At 41.3% G+C, this 24,073-nt stretch overlaps 1 protein-coding gene across 1 annotated transcript; it reads right to left on the reverse strand.

The window, feature by feature from the left end:
* Window positions 1–5,661: 5,661 nt before the first annotated feature.
* Window positions 5,662–19,397, reverse strand: SLC38A2 (solute carrier family 38 member 2). Its single transcript, XM_054399876.1, has 16 exons — window positions 19,150–19,397; window positions 18,265–18,454; window positions 17,876–17,957; window positions 17,653–17,768; window positions 14,767–14,840; window positions 14,577–14,669; window positions 14,296–14,377; window positions 11,149–11,231; window positions 10,368–10,426; window positions 10,100–10,249; window positions 9,277–9,356; window positions 9,068–9,168; window positions 8,569–8,693; window positions 7,672–7,816; window positions 7,457–7,554; window positions 5,662–6,754 (listed from the first exon to the last, which is right to left on the reverse strand). The coding sequence occupies exons 2-16, from the start codon at window positions 18,381–18,383 to the stop codon at window positions 6,656–6,658; spliced, it is 1,506 nt and encodes a 501-aa protein (XP_054255851.1). The 5' UTR covers window positions 18,384–18,454; window positions 19,150–19,397; the 3' UTR covers window positions 5,662–6,655.
* Between the last annotated feature and the right edge of the window lie 4,676 nt (window positions 19,398–24,073).

Consider the following 24,073-nt stretch of genomic DNA (forward strand, 5'->3'; position numbering starts at 1 on the left):
ACAGGCTGCCCAGGGGGGCTGTGGAGTCTCCTTCTCTGAAGAATTTCAAAACCCACCTGGATGCATTCCAGTGCAAACTGCCCTAAGTGATCCTGCTTTTGGCAGGGGGGTAGGACTCGATGACCTCTGGAGGTCCCTTCCAACCTCTAACATTCTGTGATTCTGTTAGTATCTATCCAACATGTATTACCTATACATTTATGTTCTGTAACTGGAAAAATCTCTTTATCTTTTTTTTTAATTTTATTTTTCAACATTTTAATTAAAAATATGTAATTAATAATGAAAATTTAAAAATAACATTTATTTCTGATTTAAATAATATTTTCAAACATAGTTTATGATGCCACCTCTTACTGGAATACATTTATTTTCTCATAAATGCTACCTGGCTTTGGATATTTCTCCTGACATTCTCCGTTCTGAGTAATGGGCATGAATGATTTGGCCCATTTGAGAATAAAATCAGGGAAAAAGGTTGTCTTACCCTAGTAAATGTGTAATGACTCCTGGAATATGTTACCCTTGTTCTCTGCATCAGGGCTGCAGACTTGGCTAATGGCTGGATGGACAAGAGGTGCCTGAACTGAGTGTGGTAGTGGGCTTCTCCAGGCCACCAAAGGAGGCCATGCAGGACTACTGAGAGCTGGGACTGGAGAGGTGGCCAAGGAACAAGAAACTAAGGCTTAGGGGAGGCCATAAAGATGCCAGTTGGGCAGAGGCTAGGAAAATCAAAGGAATGTTTTTATTGTCTGTGCCTGGGTAAAGTGAATGTGGAAGGATGGGAGCAAGACTTGGGCAGACATATGACTGCAAAGGTAGTAGATGAGTGGAGGAAGTGGTCTGGAAGAGGAGCTGGGAGAGGTAACGCTGCTGGGGTGGCGGTAAACTGGGAATGGAGTCATTAGTTAAGAGTGACAGCACTGACACTTTTGACAGCCAAAGGCAGCTGCACAAGAAGACAGAAGGAAATGGATATGAAAGCAGGTGTCACACTCAAGAGACTGAAACCAGAAAGGTACTGGGCACAGATCTGAACTGGAGATGGGATGGGATGTCTACATTCCTGGGGCAGGACCAGGGGAACTCCTTCGCGTCATCTTAACTCCTTCTGGCACTGAAACTTGGCTGTACATCAGCCATCTCCTGCTCTGTTTCTCCAAAAGGAAACTTGAGTACCTGGACTGAGCGGGAGCTGTGCTGCCCTGCAAACAGGTATCAGATCTAACGGCATGACCTGATGTGATCCAGCCACTGCATGAACACTTGGCGGGGGTGAGGTGCCAAGGCGTGACTAGGATGGAGGAGACTTAGCTAGGCCAAAAAGGAAGAGATGAACTTCGGGGGAACCAGAAAAAAGTAAAGATGCCATCTCCCACCCACAGAGGACTCCAGAGATCCCAGCATTATGAATAAACCCGAAGTGACAGCTTATCCCTTTTCTGGAGCAAAGGTGAATAAAAAAGTTCAAAGCATAGGATTTTAGACACTGTCACAACACGATTTTAAAAAATTTTTCCTTTTTTTAATCATTGCACCATCTCATTCATCCTGCAGCTCTTGGAAGGAATCTGGAGTGTGAAGAAATGATTACTTCACATATTATTTAAATTGATGGAAATGCTTGATAGCAGAGAGGTGGGTTTAATTGTTCAACTAGTCAAACAGTGTTCTAGGGGAAGGGCTTCCCTACTGCTATGAAATTCCTGTGTGATGGTAGGCAAGTTACGAGAATGAACATTTCCAGGCACAAACAACTCACTCAGTTGATGCTTAGGGTTCTTTGGTCAAGAGCAATGACCACTCAAAACTTGATGCAATTATGCATCAGATGCACATAAGCAAATGCTACAATGCAAAACAAGGAAGTGCAGGACATTGAATTGTGGACTCAAACGCATGTCTGCTTCAGTACTGCCTCTCTACACTCCAGTTCCCCAGAGGTGCAGGTTGATCAACACCTTCTTGCAGGCCTCCAACATTGTGAGATTGAGCAATCACTTGTGTTTCACAGAGATGACACCGAAATGACAGCTAGAGAGAAATAAGGACATTCATCCCTCATCAAGAAGGCCTTTGAGCAAATACATAAAACGCTGTGAACACAAAGAAAACATTATTTAAAAGATCGCTGCTCAGTGGGGGTTCCAGTGAAAAATACTACGCAACTGTTGTACGTTGAGGACTAAGTGTCCTACCATAGAGATAAAAAGTCCTCCAGGGGCTAGACAGTCCAGGGAGAGGCACAGGAAACCATAATTTTTGTGATTCCATCCCCTAATCCTGCAATCCCTATAAATGCAGATCTCATAGCCTATTCCTTATCGCCTTTCTCCCAGTAGGTGCAGCTGCTGTTATCCCTGTGGTTTGTGGGGGAGTGTGACTTTTCTGTGGCCCCCTGTTGCCTTCGCAGCAAGCTGACTTCTTGCCGTGCCACTGGGCCTAGGGGGCTCTGCTAGTTTCAAGGGGGAAGGTTTCAACCTGGTAGGCCCAGGTGGAGAACTGGGCTGAGGCTGATCCTGATTTGTGTATTTCCTTTGTGCCTTTACATCGTTTGTACTTCTGGTTATTTTGTTAACAGTGCTTTCCATTTAACCTCCAATTCTGTGAGAGTGATTTTATTTACTCCTTTGGGGTGAAATACTTTGTCCTTCACCCTGGGCAGTTTGTGGCTCAAATCAAGACAACACTCATGTACTAAAGAAACCTTAACTGAGGCCTAATTTCAGGGTACTTAGCAATGCTTCTTTTAATATTCCTTTCATAGTGTTTTGTTGTGTGTGTAACACCATGTTTCACCTCATATCCAGATCTTAGTATTGACTCATATGAATAGATGCAGATTTCTGGAGAACAAAGACCTGGTGTGCCACACTTGGTTTGTATCCAATTGCTAAAATACAAGTAAACCAGATGCACCAGTTCTGAAATTTTTTACAGCAGTGACTCTTCTCCTAGAGATTCAGTTGCAGGAAAATGGCATAAAATTATGGCAAGATTCACTCACTTATTACACTTACACAAAATCTAACACGAGTCTTGTCTTGTACTACAAAAGGCAAAAATAACAAAATGCAAGTTCCTTACAGAATTTAATGTTTCTTTAATGCTCAGACTTGTGTTTACTATTGTAGTGTAGTATGCTATTTTTCCATGTTTTTCTCCCCTCCCTGAAAACTGCTTATAAATTCCAATTAAGCATACATGAAATTAAAGACACTTTTAATTTTTAAAGAACATCCTTCAAATGTAGCACCGCCCCCCCCCCCCCCAAAAAACCAACCAAACAAAAAACCCCCAACCAACACCCAACAAAAACAACCCCACAACATTGCTTAGGATTATCTATTTATTTATTTCAGTTAAAACATACAATGTTTCATTGAAACTGTGTTGCACTCCCTGCCAACAACTGTAGCTAGACTGTTGGCCTCTAACCATACAGTGAGTATTTACATATGTACAGAGAGCTACCCGAGGATGTCCACATTTGGTGGCCTAACCAGTAAGTTAGATCGCAGAGGTTGTTAAGTTGCGACGGTCAGGATATTGCAACATCCACGGTAAATTTTAGAACAAAGGTATTACATGAACCTGAACGATGCTTTTTATGGACCCAAGTGACTCTGTGTTTATTGCAACATATACATTTATAATAAATACAATCTTAGTGTTTTGCTTTTTTACACACCCTAGGTGTGACACATTTCTTCCACCTTTGTAAGCGTTACATTTTGCTGTAGAAGAATCTTTCCTTTGACAGTTGTTACACAGATGTACAACACGAACCACTCCTTGAAATGATGTAGCAATCAGTAATGAGAGAGGAATATATACACAAATCCTGGATCCCCAACCTACATTATATACATTATACTTACAGTATATACACACATACAATTTATGTACATAGACTATCATAAATATTGAAAAATAGGCTTAGTTTTAATGGATTAATGTTTTATAAATAACATGTTACATTTATGACTGAAATATCATGGAAGACAGTGATGTCTAACTGAGGTGACAAAACAGTGGTTTAATACTGAAGCTGCTCTTTTGCGTGGTTTGTCATGTTGGTAACTTTATGCAGACAGGTTTGGAAAATAAATTTGGTATGTTGGAAATCAACCCAGCCAAGTGGAACTCAACTGTTGCAGGTGGAGAGTCAGTCATCAGACAACACATAATGTAAAATCTGGAGATCGCTACATTCAGAGAATTAAATGACATGTATGATACATTATGAGGTGTTATCACAAAAATCTTTCTCCTCTCTGGCTACTGAGGAGTGTGCAGTAACTTCTCATTTACACCTCCTTCCTCTTGTATGGTTACTGCAGGTAAGGAGGCTATTTCTCACTTCCTTTCTCTCATTTTAAATACTGGCAAAGGAAGCGCTTCATCCCTTATGTGCTACAAATTTGCTCAAAGGTAGACAACATTTTAATCCTCTTCCACCTTTACACACTTGTGGAGAGGAAGAAGAAAAGCTGCCAAAGTACTGAGGAGGCAGATGCTCAGCACCTGTGTGGAGATCAGGTAACATGGGATAGTTAGCCATGGATGTACAGTACCTGAGGCAGAGAAGTACCTAAGAGACATTTCATCAGTGCTGACTCCAGGATCGTTAATTGCCAGTTGAGTACCACTGAACTAACAATGCAAACAACACAAGAGGAATCTAACTTCTCATTAAGGTTTTACACTACAGACTTAGTGACCGGTACTTAGAGTCATGCAGAAGTAGCAGTACAAAATACCTGCAATTTTTTTCATAGATTTTTAAATGGCTGGGCAGAGATTGACATTATCTGCCAAGGAGTGACCATCAATCTAGATTTGTTCCCGATTAATTCTATAAAAGCAAAAAAATCTCAGGCACTGTTTAGTCAATTAATTACAGACCTCTACTTGTTCCTTCTGACACTATGACCGAGCGGAACTTTGTGTATCAGATTTTGAAAGTGTCATGTCAGATAAAGACAGTTGACCACATTGCCATGATTATTTCATTAGTAATCTCCATCTAGGCTTTTGTACCCAATATTGTGGTGTTTGAGAACCTCCTGTAAGCCAAGTACACTGTTATACTAGTGTTATTTCTCTTCAACCTGGGATAAGAATGAAAGAGTAAACATGCACTAGAAACAAAACAGCTAACAACAACCATACAGCACCTGTTTCATCAGCTAGCTAGGGCTCATAAGAAAACTTACCTAATTCTGAAGCAAACAAGTATGAGATGACTATCCAGCCTATGAGGTTATCTTTAATACTACTATACAGTATAAATTGAAAGAGGAATCCCAGTTGCATATGTGAAGAGAGTTTGTACCAAGCATGAAATACCGGTGCAGTTGTTTTGTGTATTTGACTCAGAAACAGAATAGTCAAGTAATTCAAAATCCAAAAAAGGATGAGTAATTGAAGAAATACTGTACAGTTTCTGAATATCATACAACTAGTAAACTACATCAGGACCTTTTTGTTTTCCTACAGAGTGTTTCAAGATAGTTTGGACAAAAAAAACCAAAACAAAACAATGCAACAAATATTGCTACAACTGACAATGGACCTTATTCATAAAGAGAACTCCAGGAAGGAGTTTATATTAATGGCATCATATGCTCCAGTGCCATTCAGTTTGTATCCACAACAGGAGAAAAAAAAAAAAAAGGAAAAAAACCAACAAAAATAAACCCCACCCAAAACCCAACCAAAAAGCAAAAGCCCCCAAACCCTGTTTACTCAATTGCACTATTGAGTACCTCAAGAAGGAAATGTTAACACCACCTTTATGATGTCTAGGTTAACTGGTTTTGTTAAACATACCCCTTCCAAAGGGTGTTTTCTTTAAAGCTTGAAAATTTGGGTTTCCACACCATTTTTGGGAACTATGGTAATTGTGGTTACTTAAAAAAGCAGACAAATGATTTTCAGGATTATTTTCACTCTACTTTGACCTAAGTGAATTTCATGAGAAGCATTTATAATTAATAGAATTTTGACTTGAATTGGTTCATTTTATGCTTCAGTCATTAGAGGCATTTTAAAAAATAAAATTTCTTCTAATTACGCCTCTAAAGAAAGGCAAATTAGATTTAATTTAGGACACTAATTAAGTATTTTTTATGAGCTCTTCTGTGTAATTCTTTCATACTTTTTAGAAAAATGTTTCTTAAAGTCAAAATAGTGCTTTTGAGGTCCATAAGAATTTTTGGTACAAAAAAATAATAGCATTTCTCTCTCTCTCTCTCTCATTGGTTATTTAAACACTTTGCTGTAAATTAAAGTTTGTCTCACATCAAATGGTTCCATTAGGCACATTCAAGTAAAATAACAAAATATCCAAGTAACAATGACGAAAGCCCAACATGGCTTGATAAAAGTCTACAGAGTTCTGTCCATTCTCTGGAATGGAATAAAGTTGTCACTTCCTTCAGCCAGACACTCATGTGGTTTGATGTTAATATCCACTTCCATCATGCAGAATAGTTTCTTAAAGACAGAGTTCAAGTATTCTACAATCAGAAGAACCATCAACAAAGAATCTGCATTTTAAAGGAAGCTGAATAGCTCATTTTCATTCTCAGTAGGTATCTGAGTGAACACTGGCGTTTGAAGTGGAGTATTAGAGATTAAACCAGGACAGTTAATGGCCATCAGATGCAACATTCTGGGTCCAGTCTAGAATAATCAGTGTCATACAGCCAGTCATCACAAGTATACCACTTAAAAAGAAGAATGCAGCCTGAAAAAAAGAGAACATAGAAGTAGTTCAGATTCCACTGCTACACCCATAAAGTCATAGCTGTTTATGGCATAAACGTCATTGGTCATGGGAGACAAAGTTCAAGAGACAAGAGATCACAGTAAATGATGAGGAGATAGGTACACTTTGCTCATAGTTGCAGCCCTTTTTCAAATAAAAAAGTACATTTATTTTCAGCATAGCAGACCTCACCATCAGCTGAGGGAAGTTAACGTAGCTGTTGATACCAGTCAGGCTGTGCTGTTGTGCTGACTTCAATGTGACTTACTACATGTAAGATCACTAAGAGCACTAAGAACAGTCAGGATGACCCGTACAATTGGTGGTCAGTTTTTATGGTGTGAATTATGTCAATAATTCTTGAAAGAAAATTTAGGAGGAGAAGGACAAGACTCTCTTAGAATTGCTCTTAAGGGTAATCTGTTCAACTCTGGTTCTTAACTGTTGTTGAGATTGAGGGGCTTGAGAGAAGTCTCTGAAGTGAATCGAGCCTTAGGCTGGGCATCTCCTTGTTTCGAGTACCTGTACAACTCCTGTGTGTTAACTATGAAAACACTAAATGTCAGCTCACTGACTACCTTCACCAGGACTTCAAAATTCTTAAATGGTGAAGAAGGAATGTAAAGCTCTTCCTCTCAATTAGGAAAAAGGTGTAACTATTACGTATTTGCCTATACATACCCCAATCTTTTGCACTGACTTCATTGGTTCCTTCTTCACTAATTTGATATAGAAGGCAGAAGGAAGTATAAAGATCAGCATGGCAGCTGCAGATGCACCTGTATTGAAAAAAAGCACAGAAATAAATATTCACAAACAGATCCATATAATTAGATTAAATTTTCTGCATTTTCTGAGACCTGAAAGACTACTTGAACTGGGGTGATAATGCTTACCAATGAATCCAAAGATGTCTCGAATAGTAGGGACAAAGATAACAAGCATGTTGGTAAACGCCAGAAGAGCAACTGTAATGGAACAGTGACGCCACCATCTAAACTCCTTCCCTGCCCACAGCAGCTGGGTAATGGAACTGCGGATCTTTTGAAGAAGGGAGGGGAAAAAAAAGGTGCAAAACACAATTTAGTCTTCATTGTTCAAGTCAGTGACTGTCATCAGTATTTTAACATCGTTTTCCTGCAAACTTCAATTTTTAATAAAAGCTAACAGGCATTAATTAAAGGTTTTTTGTTGTTGTCTTGCTTTAATTTTGGGGATTTGTTTCTTTTTTTAATTTTTTTTTTTATTATTTACTTCCTGCACTGGAGCAGTCATTCTGCGTTTATGGTTTGTTTCACTTTTCAGTGATTTAAATTTTCGAAGTACAGACAGTCATAGGAAAAAGACAAGGAAAAACATCCATCTTATTTAAAAACAAACAAACCAACCACCCAACCAAAACACCAAACCAAGTAAAAAGCAGTGATTTTTGTAGCATCTAAGGATGCTCCTCAACAATACAGACCAAAATGGCCAGTACTCATGTTCACAAAAGCCATGCTTTTATAAGCAGATAGTACAGTAGTGCAAGTACTTTTATAAATGGACAATTTGTTTCACCTCCCCAGTTAATCCATACCAGGAAAACGATATAACTGAATGCATTTTTATTTACTGCTTTGTAAATTTTGCCTATTGATTTGATTTATTGAATTAACAATATAGAAATATTTAATCAAGCTTATCAAGAGAAAAATTCTATAAATGAATGGGAGTTGCCAAATCAGTAAATGACTGTGGCAGGACAGGTAATGAAAATAAAAAATAGAAGACTAGAAAAATAAATTACTTACTGGAAAAATAACTACAGGTACAGTAAGGGTCACAGCCATAAGTACAGCAAGACGCACAATTAGAAGAAGAACATCAGCACCCAAATAAGCAGAGTAGGTATGAAGCAGTTCTGGTTCAACTTTTCCTATTAAGAAAACAGTATTTTAATTAGATGTAATTGACATACTGCTCAAACAACTGTTTCTGCTCAATATCCTGAGCAAATTTTACAATTATAGCAGTATCAATGGAAAGCCTCCAGAGGTCTTGTAAGCATATCTCCATTTTACACAGGAATAACTGGAGGCACTCAATCTGTTTTAATTCAGTTTTAATCCTGTGCCTTAGGCCTAATGCTACTACTGATTTCTTTTTGTGTGTGTGTTTATACAAGTATTTAAAAACCTCCAACAAACAGTGTATATTTAGAACCCATAGTAAATGCTTACTAGTTGTAACTTAATACTGTGGTTCTGCAGATCAATGAATTTAAACGAAATCAGAGCAGGTAACACTCACCATAGAATGTCAGGTATCCAAAGAGAGCAGCCAATAAATACATGAGGAACATGGCAAAGAAAGATACATAGGACACATTCATCATTCTTTTACGGCTTCGGCTGTAAGAAAAGAGAAAAAGAAACATTATTTGGCTGCAAGTGAGAACATACTGTTCTATACTACTTTCATTTCTTTAGTGAAATTACAGTCACATATCTAACATTTACCTTTTCAGTTCTTCATAGATAGGAAGAATTGCAGGATGGCAGACGAAAGAAAACGTTAGGATTGGGACCGCATAGACAGTCTGAAAAACAGAAGTATTTTTCTGAAGTATCTCAACAGATACTAGAAATTCAGTTTCAAAAAAACCTGACCGGTGTTGTTTTTCAGTTTTGATTTAGGAATTGGTTTTGGTTTTGACTAAGACTAGCTATTCTTTACAATTAAAAGTTTGGCAAAAACTAAAACAGGTTAGTATTTTCTTAAACTTGAAGAGTCTGAGGTACCAAGTACTCTCAAGTCTCACTGAAATTCACGCTGAACTGAATGCATTTGCATTCAGAATTATGTTCTGCATCTCACTGTCTTAAACCATCATAGCTTGACATTGGCTATTACACATACTTCTTCCCCACATACGAAGATTGACCACTGGAATTGGGAGCATTCATGACAGTCAAGATTTTGTGACTGTGAACTTAGAAGTGTATTCCAAACCCCAGCATTTGCATGCTTTTACTTCATCTTCTTCTCCATCTACTTTCTAAAATGCTTTACTGATTTAATTCAGAAAGCTTGAGAAATGCTGTGCTGAAGAGAGGTATGTTTGTTGCCACTCATCTCAGGCAGGCACCTCAAGCTCCTCTAGTTTCTCTGTATTTCGAGTGTGGAAACAGCCTACAGAACGTATACAGTGCCTAACTTTACTGGAACAGATAGTCTTAGCACATTACAAGTTTACAACTGAGCAATGACTCAATTTATCTGCTGTGGTTTTAGTCTTTCTTAATTATTTTCAACAGTCAGTCTGATTTTTAAGTCAGTTACCTGTGAATTGAAGATGAAATATTTTGGCTTGCACATATCATCACTTGTTATGTTTTCATCTACCAAAGGTGCCAGCGTTGCATTTATTAATGTCACGTTCATGATGTTACTGTCCATAGGACAAGGAATCTGAAACATCTTCCAAATTACCTAGAAATGAAGCCATGTATTTATTATTACTTTCACTAATGCACTGTATGCAAGTTTTCAGTGTTTGACTTTGAAATGCAGTTTTATTATGTGCTTAAGTCTACAAGATTATACTTACAACAATCAGGAAGAAGACCATGCAAAGTAAAGAAAAGCCACTGGTATAGCCCAAATATCCTGTGTTCAAGAAAAAAAAAAAAATCTAAGGTGCAGTAAACAGAAATACTATTCAAGTTGTAAGATTATGACAAAAAATACTGTCAGTGATCCCTGCCGTTTTCTGAGTCTACACAGAAACAAGTTAATTATTCATTGACTTTCTGCTAACCAAAACCCAGACCTGAAAGTTCTACACATATAGGGAGCCCGTAACATTGAATGTGAGTAACAGTAATTTTAGATAAAGCACCAGGCATTAAAATTCTGCTGTTTGGGATCTAAAATGCAAAAGGTGACTTCTATTTGCATTGAAAGACAAATTTAACTTCCCAGGGCTAGCATCCCTATCCTACCTGTGACTGTTACAGGATAGCTAGTAACCATATTCTACTATTTTGCTACTGACCAAAATAGGTCAAACTTTGTGGTAAGAACACAAACAGAAAGTTAACTGTTTAAATTTGCTGTAAATCTACCCTGCCTATTCCTTAGCTACCACATCTAGTGTCCTTTTCTTTCCCACAAACACATCTGTAACTTAAGATATTTGATCTTTTTTCATCTTTTTTCTTTTTTTTAAATAGACCAACACCAATTACCTAAAACACTGATTAGTCCCAAGAGACAAGTTTGGAGACAGCTGTTAATTTACTTGGTACTTCAAGACTCAAGCATGGTATCAACCCATTTCCCCAACAGTACTTTCAATGCATTTTTTTTGATTGTACTCTACTGCTTACCTAAATTTTTCAGCAAGGACAGTGGAAGAATGAGGATGACAGACACCAGCAGCACTAAATAGTCACCGTTAAGATACCACTCTCTGTAGAAAAAAAGCAGTGTTTGTAATAAAGGGGATTACTTAAACATTACAGCATTCGCAGTTTAGTCTTCACTATTTTTGTCTACAACATATGGCTTCTTAAAAAAAAGAATGCAGTACCTGATGTCACAAAGGATTAGCATTCAACTTCCTATACCAAAACCCTACAATACTTTCTTATCTCACCCCAAACCTGCATTGTGCCTTTCCTTTAGTGTCCTTTTCTAAAATTAATGTGCATCTGGAAGTCAGAAAACAGGAAAGTAAATGACTGGTCATAAAAATCGTTAGCTGGGATCAATCATGATAAAAAAAGAGAAATTTGCGTAAATGTTGGTTCCAAACTCTCCAGATGTATTAGAATATGGCAGGGCCCCAGCAGGGCAGTGGTCCACTTTCAAGGGAAGTAAAATTCTGCTGGGTGCTCTGCAGGAGCTATAGAAAAACAGGTGAGGGCTGGAGTTAAGGCAATAGCTCAAACTCCCTGGCTGAGAAAACTTCAGCAAGCACTGAGAGTCACTTGGAGGCATGTTTAGTCCCTTACAGTAGGGAAACTATGCAAAGAACCTGTGAAGTTTTTTTTTCCTTCACAACATTTTTGACGTTTATTCCATAAGAAGCAGCAGCAGTACATTTTGAGAAAACATCTTTGAGTGTTAGAAGATGAACTCTTCCACTGAAACACAGAAAAATCGAATTTAGATCTGTGTAAATACAATTTCACTGAAGTAACAAAAAATGATCTTGAGTATTTAATCGTGGCAGGGTAACTGCTCTCCGCACCTGTCCTACAGCATCATTCCATATGCTTTAAGCAATTAAAAAGTTAACACTAAGCATTTACTCCCACAAACATTTATCATCTAACAGTATTTATTTTAAAATGAAGCCTGTATAATTTAGGCAAACAAAGAAAAATTAACCATCTTATTGCAAATTTGTGCATTCTAACTCAATTGCTGAATTTTAAGCCTATATATATGGTAGTGGAAATATGGACTAACTTTTAACAGACTTGCTCTGGATTTACGTAGTATGCAAAAACAACTTGGTCATCTTTTCCCCCAGTTTTAGCTGGGATAACTAAACATCAAAAATGTATTTTAGAAAGTTCAGATGCGCAGGACATTAGTGTCATCTACCTTTTGTTGTCTTATTTTTCCTCAAAAGAAACCCCCCAATGTAGTTATATTGTGGTAAATTTTAAAGGAATCACAGCACAGACATTCCCTGCATTTGATACAGTTGTAAGAATGGATGTGCCCCATGTGGAGGCCGCCACCAGGACTTCTAGATCAAAGAAGTAAAGTTTTTCTGTGCTGAAAAGTAAGTAACGGGATTGCATAGCTTTCAAATACAGCCGAGTAGTTTAAAAAATGGAGCTAGTATTTGCAGTAGTCTCAGAATTCGTGAATATCTTCTACAGTAAGCATTATTTTGGGACATTCAAACAAGTAAGTGCTTACATTTTAGGTACCAGGCTGCCAGAATGGAATCCATGCCAATGGTAGCCACCCAGACTCCCCTAAGCAATGCATGGAGAGAGTCAGTTAAACAGGGTCCACAGCTGCCAGAGCACTGAGAAAAATTTAAATCAGTGTACAGTTACCTAGTATCAGCCAACAAGAAAACACTTAAGATACAAATCTCAGTTTCTTAATTTTGTCTGTCAGATTTGCACAGCAGCAGCTGTATCCACTAAGATTCACAGCCTTTAATTTTCCCTCTTAAACTGAAATCAATTTTGAGTACTTCTCTGAAGATGAGACAATTAAAAATACTTGCCTCCAAGCCCCCTGGCAAATACTGGCTACTTCAGGGATTTTCTTAAGTGGAAAATAAGGACCATACTTCAGCCAAGGAAGGAAATGAAACTTCCCAGCAAAGAATTTGTAAACATTACACCACTAAGTAAATGGAGTGGGTGCATTCTTTGAGTACATTTAAAAAACAAAACAAAAACAAAGGGGTGTGGGGGGGGAAGGACGGCTAGCACTGTTGTTGTGACAGTATCTCATCAGCAAGCTGTATAAACACCACCAAATGGCTTGAACCCCTTTGGGAACACAGGCAGAAAAATGCCTACCTTCTGAACTCAGGCTTAGGTGTAAGTTGGAGTCTTGAGCTGCTCAGCCCTCTCAAGACTGGGACACTTCAGGACAAGGCACAGAAGTACAACTCTGAAGAGTGAGATTTATAGCACTTAACTCTATCCATCCCAAGTCAGGCATCTTGTTTTAGACAGCTGTTTTTACATACCCTCTCAAAACAGATTGATATGAAAAACTGTTCCTTGGAGATGCCCAAAACTGGCATCTAAGCCAGGCACTGAACAAGCCACTACCCAGGATTGCCTTCCTTCACAAAGACCAGAGTAATAATGAGCTCAAAAAAAAGCTAACTTTCAGGTAGTATGGTTAGATACAAATGAATGCTACCCAAGGCACCCACTTTTAAAGTGAAGCAAGAATGACACTGCGGGGCCAAGATGTCTCCACCAAGGCTAAAATGCAATGTGTCTATTGTTTTAGTTTTGGACATTTAAACTCTATTGTGGTTGGATGTTCATTCCCCATGCCTTTTTGAGAGCTGTTTCTTAAGACATTCATTGTATAACTGCATCTTAGTCTTGTATTTCATCATTTCCCACAACATTAGCACTAGAAAACCAAAATAATCAGTCCAAGCCAGTTGGAATGGAATCAGGAAATAAAAAAAAAAAAAAAAGAAAGAAAGAACGAACCCCAAAACCAATCATAACCACATTTACCTTTCCTTATTGAGAGTATGAACTGACTGGTACACACATTGACACTTACCTGATGTTCTTTAGAGAACACCTTTGTGTAATATGATGCAATACCTGTATTTTTCTACCTTTTTTCCAGGACAGGCTGGATCTAAATGAAGTGGAGCACTCAGGGAAAGGGCAAACTTACTGTATCTCTGTCTGAGTAAGAAGCTACCCTACGGTGTACCGAACGTGGTCTTCGTATAAAAATATATACAGTCTCCGTATTTGTTTCTCCTAATAGTTTCTCTGATGAGGAGTTCTAACACCTACCCTGTAGTCTCTTCGATGTTCATAAATGTCTTGATGACCAATGGTAACTCATATTTCACTATGAAGAGGTAGCTTGACATAGCTGTAGGTGAATAACATCATAGATCATTACAAATACAGAATATGCCACAAGATGCAAGAATCACATAACATGTTTCATAACTTCACTTGAACACAAGCAGTTAATGAACACATGTTGTGTGAAAAAAAGAAAAGTCTCCAAGAGTAAGTAGGGAACAATCGCTATTGACAGTAGAGACATTTTAAGATCCCATCCTCACCTCCAATGTTTTGCATTGTAATTGATCCAGAAGCAGCAAGTTTTCCAGCCATACCAAATGCCTTCATTCCCAACTGTTCATACAATAAAGATCCTAAAAGAAAACAAAACATCCCATTGGAGGGGTGTGCTTCACAAAGATACCATATGAAACAAATACCATGTGTTTGTAAAATACTACTTCCACGTACCTCCTTCATTGGCAGTCTTCAAAAGGAGATGCACAGAATACAAAGAAAATATTGATACAAACATCAGCAGTATTCTGGGGGAGGAAAAACATACACACTTTTAATACCTGTAATTGACTTATTGCAACCTTATTAAATAAAGGCAGATCAAACATAAAAGTTAATCATATTAAATTATTATCTGGGGAAAAAAAAGTTGATTCTAAGGCCAGCTAAAAGCATTCTGAAAACCCAATTAATGCCTAGTTTAAAAGGATTTTCTACTAAAATGCAGTTCAAAGGCATATAAATTATAGTTTAGAACTAAAAAAATGCTTATATTCAGTGTAAAGTGGCATAAGCGCAGACAAATGTGAGGCCATTTTAACTGTCTAGACATGACATAAAGAATCAACTGGAATGGCTTTGTATCATATTAAGGAACTATTTCTCCTATCTCTATCTTCCTGTTGTTGGTCATGTTATCTATTGACCATTGAGTTGTGTCTTAACTTGTGTCTAACAAGATTATCTCGTCTTCAATCAGCTTTTCAGCTTAAACCTGTGTTATGTCTTTTTTTAATAGTAAAGATGAAACTGCAAAAGCCTATAAAGCCTATAAAGGAATTTGTACTGCCTTATCTTCCCCACGGCTTTTACAGGCAGTGTATGTTATTTCCACAAGCACATTTGCAACATCCAAAATGCAGCTCTCTGAACTACAAATCTCCCAGAAGAAATGCACCTCCTGGAGTAGCTCGCTAGGGGGTACTTCTTAACTACTGAAGAACATGATGGAAAATTACAGCGGGCTTACAACTCCCTATCCTTTTAAATACCAACACAGGCAGAATTCTGCTTTATAGGAAACCTAGGAATCAGCACATCTGCTTAGAAACATCAAGCTTCGTTTGAAGTTCCCAGAGTGCTCTTTGCATTTCCTTTTGCATTATTTTTAGCATTGTTGAAATTAGTAAATACACCACAAAGAACAGTAAACAATATCTGAGAAAAGCTTCACAGATCTGTACAAGGAACCCAGGAACCTGAATTTGCTCTGCCAATTCAACACCAACACATGCACACTAATAAACCTCTGTATATCTGACAGGTAGAGATTAACCAGGACTTAACTCAGTCATCAACTAGAAACAGCATAGCAAGATGTACAAGGATTTCATCTCATTAGAACAGCACAGATCCTGGATCCCTCAGTTCTAACCTCAAATGTAGGCCCCCAGTGTTGACAACATCAGCCAGCAAACTCATCTCGAACCGCACTCAGTTTCTGGCATATACGGGCTGTATCATTGGTTTAGTGCTAACATGTGACAAGTCACAGCACTGACACAAGTGACTCCACAAAGTCTTCCAAGAACTTACTGCCTTAATCACATCTGGATCTGAATCTGTAACCTACTTATTAAAGGATATCTGTCATGCCCTCAGTGTCATTCTAAATTCTCAGTATCACTAGTGGTTGCTCTCCTGCCTTGGAACTACACAAGCTACACCAAGTTTTGGAAGGTAACAAGGTAGTTTATCTTTGAATCAGAACTAATGTAAATTGGAAATAGAAAGTAACTAAACAACCTCAGCAGTTGATTGTTAAATGGACAGTTTTGAATGTTTTTGTCTTCTGGAAAAATGAACCAAATTATGTGCAAATCTCTTCAAATATCTAACCTTGAATTCTTTTCTTTCCTCAGAGATGTCCTAGTGTGCATTATGCTTGTTATCTTTTATGTGCTGCAAAACATCTTTAGAGCATGAAAGCGATGCGTAGAGAGATGAAGTATCTATCTCTTCTGAATTCATGCTGTCAAGTTGTTCAGTTTAGCATCTTCTAAGTAAGCAAAAGTCTTAGCGAAAATAACGAATCATCACATGCTCAAAATACCCTTCAGATCAAAACTTTGCATCTCGGTAGGTCCCTGAGGAAACTCAGAACACCATCTTGAAACACTGTGAAATACCTAGAAGTACATCTGACCTTTAATTTTCTGGAAATCTGGCAACAGTGAGGCAAATTTCTGCTTTTTAACATTCAGGACATTTCCAGAATAAAGATACAAAGTTTCTTTAAACAAGCCCATGGATTCCCATATGCACTGGTATTACATGTTGCATGAGTTGAACTGCCTCCAATGTATGAAAAATATACTTTCCCAAGACATTTAGAAGCACTGTAATTATTTCCTCATGCCACTTCCTATTATTAAGTCTGAAAGCTGTAACTGAAAGCTGTTGCCAGCATAGACATACCAATAAAGACATGCTGGTTATTCTACATCCCTGCCAAGATGAGAGACAACAATTTTTATACGTTTACTTGAAACCAGTCCCCTGAATTGAGTCACCACATTCCTGAGTGGGAGGGCTGGGCCACAGGAACCCTTAAAGTAGATATGGACAAAGGCAAAATAATCTTCTTCCACCTTCAGTTTTCCCTTCTAACTCTGTACAGCTTGATCCTGTACTTCTTGTGCAATTAAGACTGCCACTAATTGAGAAGTTTCTATTGTCACTGATTTCAAATAGTGAACTCTGAAGAAAAAAGCTAATACAGACTCTAATCTGTTCAGTAAACCCTCTTTTCCATTTGAAATATGTAGTTTTCAAGTGAAATCTCAGTTATTCATGAAGAAAATACAGCTATGTAAAGGAAAATTTACTGTATTTTGTGGGTTGCAAAACTTGTAATCGACCTGTATAATTTTTGCAAGTCCTTCTCAAGGTATCATAGTATCTTAATTCAAAACAAGCCATAAATCATAAAATGCAATTCTGCACCTATATAAGGGACTGAGTATTCTGTAAAAGGTCGTGTTCTTCCATCAAGTATTTTTCCATTATTAATTACACAGTAGAAAGATTTATTTTTATTTGCAACCAAAATATACTTACATAAAAAGAGCAATTCCGGTGTTAGCCATGGCAAAAGAAAGACCAAGGATGCCACTACCCACGATAGCATTGCTCAGATTAAATACTGACATTCCAAAGGAAGTCGTACCCGGATGCTGAGAAAAGAGGGGAGAGAGATATACTAAGTATTTCAAAATTAAAACAACTATAAATTTGTCAAAAAAAAACTTTTTTTAAATTAAATTCACTGCTGTGTACTTACATATTGAGTTTCATACTTCTTCTTCCCAAGACTGGAGTCAAGCAAGAAATTTTGATTTTCTGGATCAATATCCGCATAGTGGCTGTAAAAAACATTGCATCATTATTGACTACGACGGGAGGTTTGCATATTCACTTCCTGTTTAGCATTTTCAACCCACTTCAAAGGGAACGGAGAAAACCAACTGAATGACCCAAAAAGGAAGAAGCCCCCGCCTGCCATTCTTTCTGCCCAGCACACAAAGCATTGCGCGTGTTTACGTCCGCTGTCATTTCCGCGTTTCTGTAGGGCATGTCAACACACGACAACGCCAGCCGCGCAGTGGCGTTTTGCGGCTGAATCAGCCCGTGTTCGCGGCGGGGTCTGGGACGGCCGAGCCCCCTCCTCACCTCTTCATGGCGGCAGGCTTGGTGGGGTAGGGGTAGCTGAAGTCGTTGCTGTTGGAGCTGTAGCTGCTGCTGTCCTCCTCGGGGGATATGTTGAACTTGCCCATCTCGGCGCTGCTCATGGTGGCGGCGATGGTACCGGGGGTCGGTGGCTTCTCCGCTCTTTTGTCCTTGGCGGCGGGGCTCGCCGCGCCTGCGGAGGTGGGAGGTAACGTCAGTGCCGCAGCGGGCGCAGCGGCCCGTCACGTGGACAGCGCGCGCCCGCGGCTCGGCGGCCCCCGCCCGCCGCCGAGTGGAAAAGTACCAGGCGGGCGCGCGGGGCTGGGGGCGCGCGGGCAGACAAAGGTGAGCCCCGCGGGGAGGCGGGGCAGGGCCGCTATCGCTTGCCCGACCTGTGCCGAGCCGTCCGCGCCAGGGTACGCACAGCCGCGCCAGGGACCTGGGCGAGGTGGCTCGCACTGCCACGCCGCACTCACCTTCTCCCTCCCCCCCCCCTCCTCCCTCCACGACAGCGGAGACTGATGCAACACCACTGGGAAATTGTCACATTGGCTACTGGAGTCTCCAGTCCCGCGGCCGCTTCTGTGTTTACCTCCCCCCTCTCCCTCCCCGTCGGCGACACCAGGCATCCCGGCGTTTTCAATTGGAAAATGCAGATCGGTCACAGGACTGCACCGCAACGCAGTCGCTTGGGGTTTTTCCACCGCCCTGGGATGCAGCGACTGCGCGTCCCTATGCGCACCCGCCGCCGACTCCGGCAGAGCACAGCAGGGTGTTAAGCGGCACCCGCTGGACAAAGGCGCGAAGGACCAGCCGCGCTGTGTCCGCAAACTCGCCCCGTTTCTCCTGGCGGCCGTGTAACGGCCGGCACCCGTCGCCCCGCCGTACCTTTTCCGCAAGAGCTTGAAAGCGAGGTTTCCTCCCGACGCCTCGGAATAAGGAGATGTTCTTCTCTCTGCTTCTGCTTCTTGCAAGGGAAAAACCTCTAACTATAAAGCTTCAGCAAAAATAAAAACCTGAATAAATAAAGATTTATATATATATAGATATAAAAGAAACACTTAAAAGTCCAGCGGTATAAAGGGGAACGAAAATATTTTGTCCGTGGCGCTCGCCCGAAGGCGTGCAGAGCGCAGCAGCTGTGTCGCTCCCGATCTGACGGCCCCCTCGGGGCGCCGCCGCTCTTCAGGCAGGAATGCGGGCGCGTCATCGCGGAGGGGCGCGGCACCCGCCCGCCGCCGCGCCGCCCCCCTGTCGCTCGCCCTGCCCGACTGACCGCCTGTCGCCGACCGAGGCCGAGAAGCAGAGAGGGTGGGGGACTGTGTGTGCATCGGCGGGTTAGGGGGAGCCCGGGACTGGGGCCACTGGCATATGACGGCGGTCGTTACGCCGAGCAGCTTTCCCATGTTTACATTGGAGTAATTGCGTTTCACAGCGGAAACAGGGCGCTGCGGTGCTTGTCAAGAGCGCTCTGTCTGAAAAGCGCTTCCACCTGCCTGGTGCATCTGCAGCGCGACTGCAGCACCGGGCATACTCACCGAGGAGGCTTCCTCCCCCTTTCTATTCTGTGCCTGCCTTCGGCACAAGGCCGGGCTCCAGCTCCCGCGTTTCCCAGTAGCGTGATCCGTGACAGGGGGTGAGGTGCCACGGACCCACTGGTACTCGCTGCAGCACTGTTTTTACTAACACGATCGAGCAGTGGTGCACGTGCAAGCAGGGATGCCAAGAGGCAGCCGATGAGCTCCCCAATCGTTTCCTCTGGGAAGTGATCTGGAGTTACGGACACCTAGTGATGCGATGCAGGATAACCCACTCTTTTGGGAGAGGAGGAATGAAAACCATTTTGCTTCCCAAGTAATCGCTATAGAAACTTTTGAGGGATTTGCTGCTCAGTCGCCCTTCGGAGAGGGCAACGGGGCTTCATTGTTTGCCTCAGTCCCCCCACACGCAACAAGGGTGCAGCTCTGTAGGAAGAGACTCAGCTTGGGCAGCAAGCTTCTTGAGGCTAGGGGTTCTGTGGGGTGCATATGCCCTGGTTTGTGCTGTCCCGGTTACAGCAGCTTACTCCCACTCAAGTCTGATGTTGCCCGCCTAAAGTATGGAGGATGCTGCCCATCTCCCCCTCCCTTTGAGGCATCGGGACTCATGAAAGGCATGACAGTCAGCCGGCAGAGCAACACTACTGCATGTCCCGGGTCGGGGTAGCCACAGCGTCATGGGAGTGGCTCGCACCCTCGAGGGGCAAGGAACACCAGCACCACCACTGACACCTTCCGCCCCACTGGAGCACTGCTCGCGGCTCTGGGGGGCCGCGGGGGGAGGATGGGGGTGTGTGCATGACGCTTTTCTGCGGTGGGGCAACGCGGGAGGTCTTGGTCCGCATGCTCCGTTGCCTGCCGCGGGCCCCGTTGGCGGCAGCTTTGGCCGCCAGGTCAGCGCGAGGCAGCAACAGCTCAACTATCAACCCCACAGAACGTTCTGGAGCTCCCCCGCCTGCAGGGCGGGGAGAAGGAGGAGGAGGGAGAACGCTGGAGGGGCAGGGCCCGGCTGGGGCATGCGCAGAAGATGCGAAGCCGAAAATTTTCCATCACCGCAGTTCTCCCCCCGCCCCCATCCGGCACGTGACGTCATCACCCCGCTATGGCCCCCCTCACCCTTCGCCTTCCCTGGGCAGTTCTGTGGATGTGAGGTGGGGTAGGGTAGGGTGAGCTGTGCTGTGTTTGTCTCCCGCGTAGCTGTGGGGCAGAGAGAGAGGGCAGCGGCGTCGCACCTGCTTTCGCGGGAGGCTGGTGCTGCGGGCTGTGTGCTCCGCCTTCAGCCGGTGCCGGGTCTCGGTGGGGATGCTGGACTGCTCTTGCTCCTGGCTTTCGCCGGGCGCTGTGAGGGGCCGGACGGGTGGTGCCGGTCCCGACCACCCGGCGCCGTGTCCTGGGAAGGGGTGGTGTAGGCGGTGGTCGGGCTCCGGCCGCCCCTTAGGGGGGTTTACCGGCTTTTGGCGGGGTTTTAAATCTCTCTGGAGCTCAGCTGAATGCGTTTTGGGGGCTGAACTCGCTCCCATTCTCACTTCCTGACCTGAGCGCGCTCTGGGGCAGCCGTCCCGCTTGCAGACAAGCACAACTTGGGGCGCTTTAAGGGTGCGCCAAAAGTGCCTGCAGCCGGTTTTTTCGCCGTCCCGAAAACTTGGACAGCGTGGCAGACGATGTGCAAAAACTGCAGCAGTCTGACGGGTTAAGCCTAGAGACTGCGCAGCTTCACCTAGAAGTGCAATCACAGTGATATGTAAATAAGCGTTAGTACGGGGAAGACAGGTCACACATTTTTTGAATGGGAAAGGGAAACGCCCCGTGCATTTTTTTCAGTCAATCCCATTCTTCAGGTGTTAGCAGTTCTGTGGAATTGCGCTTTACATGAGAGAGGGCAAGGTGACCTCCTTATTGTGGGTTTGCTAATGTAACAACAAATGAAATGACGCAGCGCTAACATTTTTAGGACCGCAGCATCGTTTCCAGGGCAAGCATGCAGATGCGGTGCATGGTTAGGTGTCCCACCCGATGCAGTTAGTAAATACAGACAGAAGCCATCTTCATAGATGTGATCTGGCTGCCATGAACAGTACATTAAAAAAAAAAAAAAAGTTAAAACTGGATTTTATAGCAAAAATGTTACAAGTGCTTGATGTTTTTGTTGTAGAACTGCTCTCATTTTACACAGAGAAGAATGACGAGTCTTTGTTGCTCTTTTATGAGAATAAAAATTGGTAAAATACAGTCCAGCGAGAAAAATAGCTCTTTATCTAATGGCCCCATTATTGGAAGGTTCACTGTGCAACACGCGAGTGCAATCTGCGCAGCTCCACAATATTGAGTCTTTAAAATCTTTACTCACACAGCCTGTTTAATGGTTCAAATGGTCTGCTTTTTCAAGTGGTTTTAAGTAATGCCTCACTGATTGAATTATAATTTTCCTGACTTTGTAATTGCCAAGAATGTCCTTGGCAAAACATACATACAGTGTGTTTCATCCAATTTTGAAATGTATTTTGTAATCGGAATAATAAATGTTAATATTCATCCATTCCTCCCACCATAGTTTCAATGATCCATTTGTTTTCAGTGTCTTTCTGCCTTTTTTTTTTAGTGCTTTTATGTTCTTTTATCCTTCCCTTCCTTTTCATCCTCCCTACCCCTCAGTCACCCTAATCTTAATACCTTCCATTAGTTTGCCTTTTATTTTGTTCTTTTGTGTGCATGTATTCCTTGCAAGTTTCTTTGCAAGAAGTCTGAGCCTTTAGGATTGTTAAGAATGAATTTATTTTCATCTTAAAATTGGGTAATAAATGAAAAAATCTACTTAATTTTTACCTGTACAACTGAGTACAGCTCAATTTTTATAACACCTAATTAATGACTAACTTGTAGGTTCTTTTATAACATCCTAACAATAACATAGCATTCTGCTGTGTACTGCTAAATGCCAATTTGTAGCTGAGACTGTACTGTAGATTCACTCCTCACTCGAACATGGCCTACTGGTTATCAGCCTGCACACCATTTTGTCTTAAATTGGATTTTTTTTTTTATGTTCAGAACAAGTAACTGACAAGTGCCCACATTTTTTCCTTGCTCATGTTTTAGCCAATAAAAGACTTTTATAATATAGGAGGTTCTGGTTTCATGCTGTTTCTTTCTTCGTATATATTAAACCCTGCGGAATACTGTAAAACTATCTGTAGCACATACCCAGAAGAATCATTTCTGTTTATGGTATGCATTGGAAAGGTATGCGTATGGTAATACTGGAAAAGTCAAGTCCATCCGCATAGCTTTTAAATGATACTTCCTAAATTGCCCAAAGGATATCTAATGAAATATGTAATATGTTATGTCAAAGCAATCTGTACTAATAGCTACATAACATTCATTTTGCTTGTGCCTAGTATGAATAATACAAAAATCCCAAAAGATTAAGGATCTGGAGTGGGTGAAATCCTCAGTACTGCTGAGAGTCTGGGGAAGGATGGTAATGCAGAGTAGTGACAGAGTTGAGAGCTGCATTGTGTCCGGAATGAAGCATCCGCACAGTGATCTCCTTTGCATGATAGGCGTGATCTGTCACGAGGAAGAGCTGGAAGCGTGAGTGAGGACTCAGTGGTCCACAAAGGTGCAGGCAGGGCTGAGGGTTTCACCATCCTTCCCATCAGTTTGGTTCATTATTCTTACCTCACATGGACTGCCTGTGGCATGCAATTAATAAAATTATAGGTTCTGATTATATGTTTTCTTAAAACTTCCACTGAAGCCAAAAGGTGTTACAAGTGTGTAAGGAATGCAGAATTGCATATCCTGCCTCTTGGGCTTTATGCCGGTGAGTTGGAGTTACATATTAAACTTGGTATAAGCCTTAATTTTTTCCTTCTGTGTTTATCCTAGTCTAGTTTCAGTTTTGCAATATGAAAACAACAAATCGCTATGTTAAGAATACAAGCACCAGCATTCTTTTAAAAAATAGTGCATTTACTATAATTATAAACGGGATTTAAGCCAAAAATAGGGTGAGATTCTGAGTGAATTTTAAAGCCATCTGATTATACTGTTATACTGCAGTAAACTCAGACAGTGGGTGCTGTATGAGTTATATACTACTAGTCATCCGCAACAAATTGTCATCCTTAAATGGACATTGCCAGCTGATATAAAAATAATTTTTACTTTATATTTTTAACTCTGGAACATTTTTAGGGCTTTTAAAAATAGCTTTTCTCCATTAATCTTGATTCAGCTTTTCCACTCAGGAAACATTGTTGTTTTTTTCC

The sequence above is a fragment of the Indicator indicator genome, chromosome 3, assembly GCF_027791375.1.
Source record: "Indicator indicator isolate 239-I01 chromosome 3, UM_Iind_1.1, whole genome shotgun sequence".
Taxonomy (NCBI): domain Eukaryota; kingdom Metazoa; phylum Chordata; class Aves; order Piciformes; family Indicatoridae; genus Indicator; species Indicator indicator.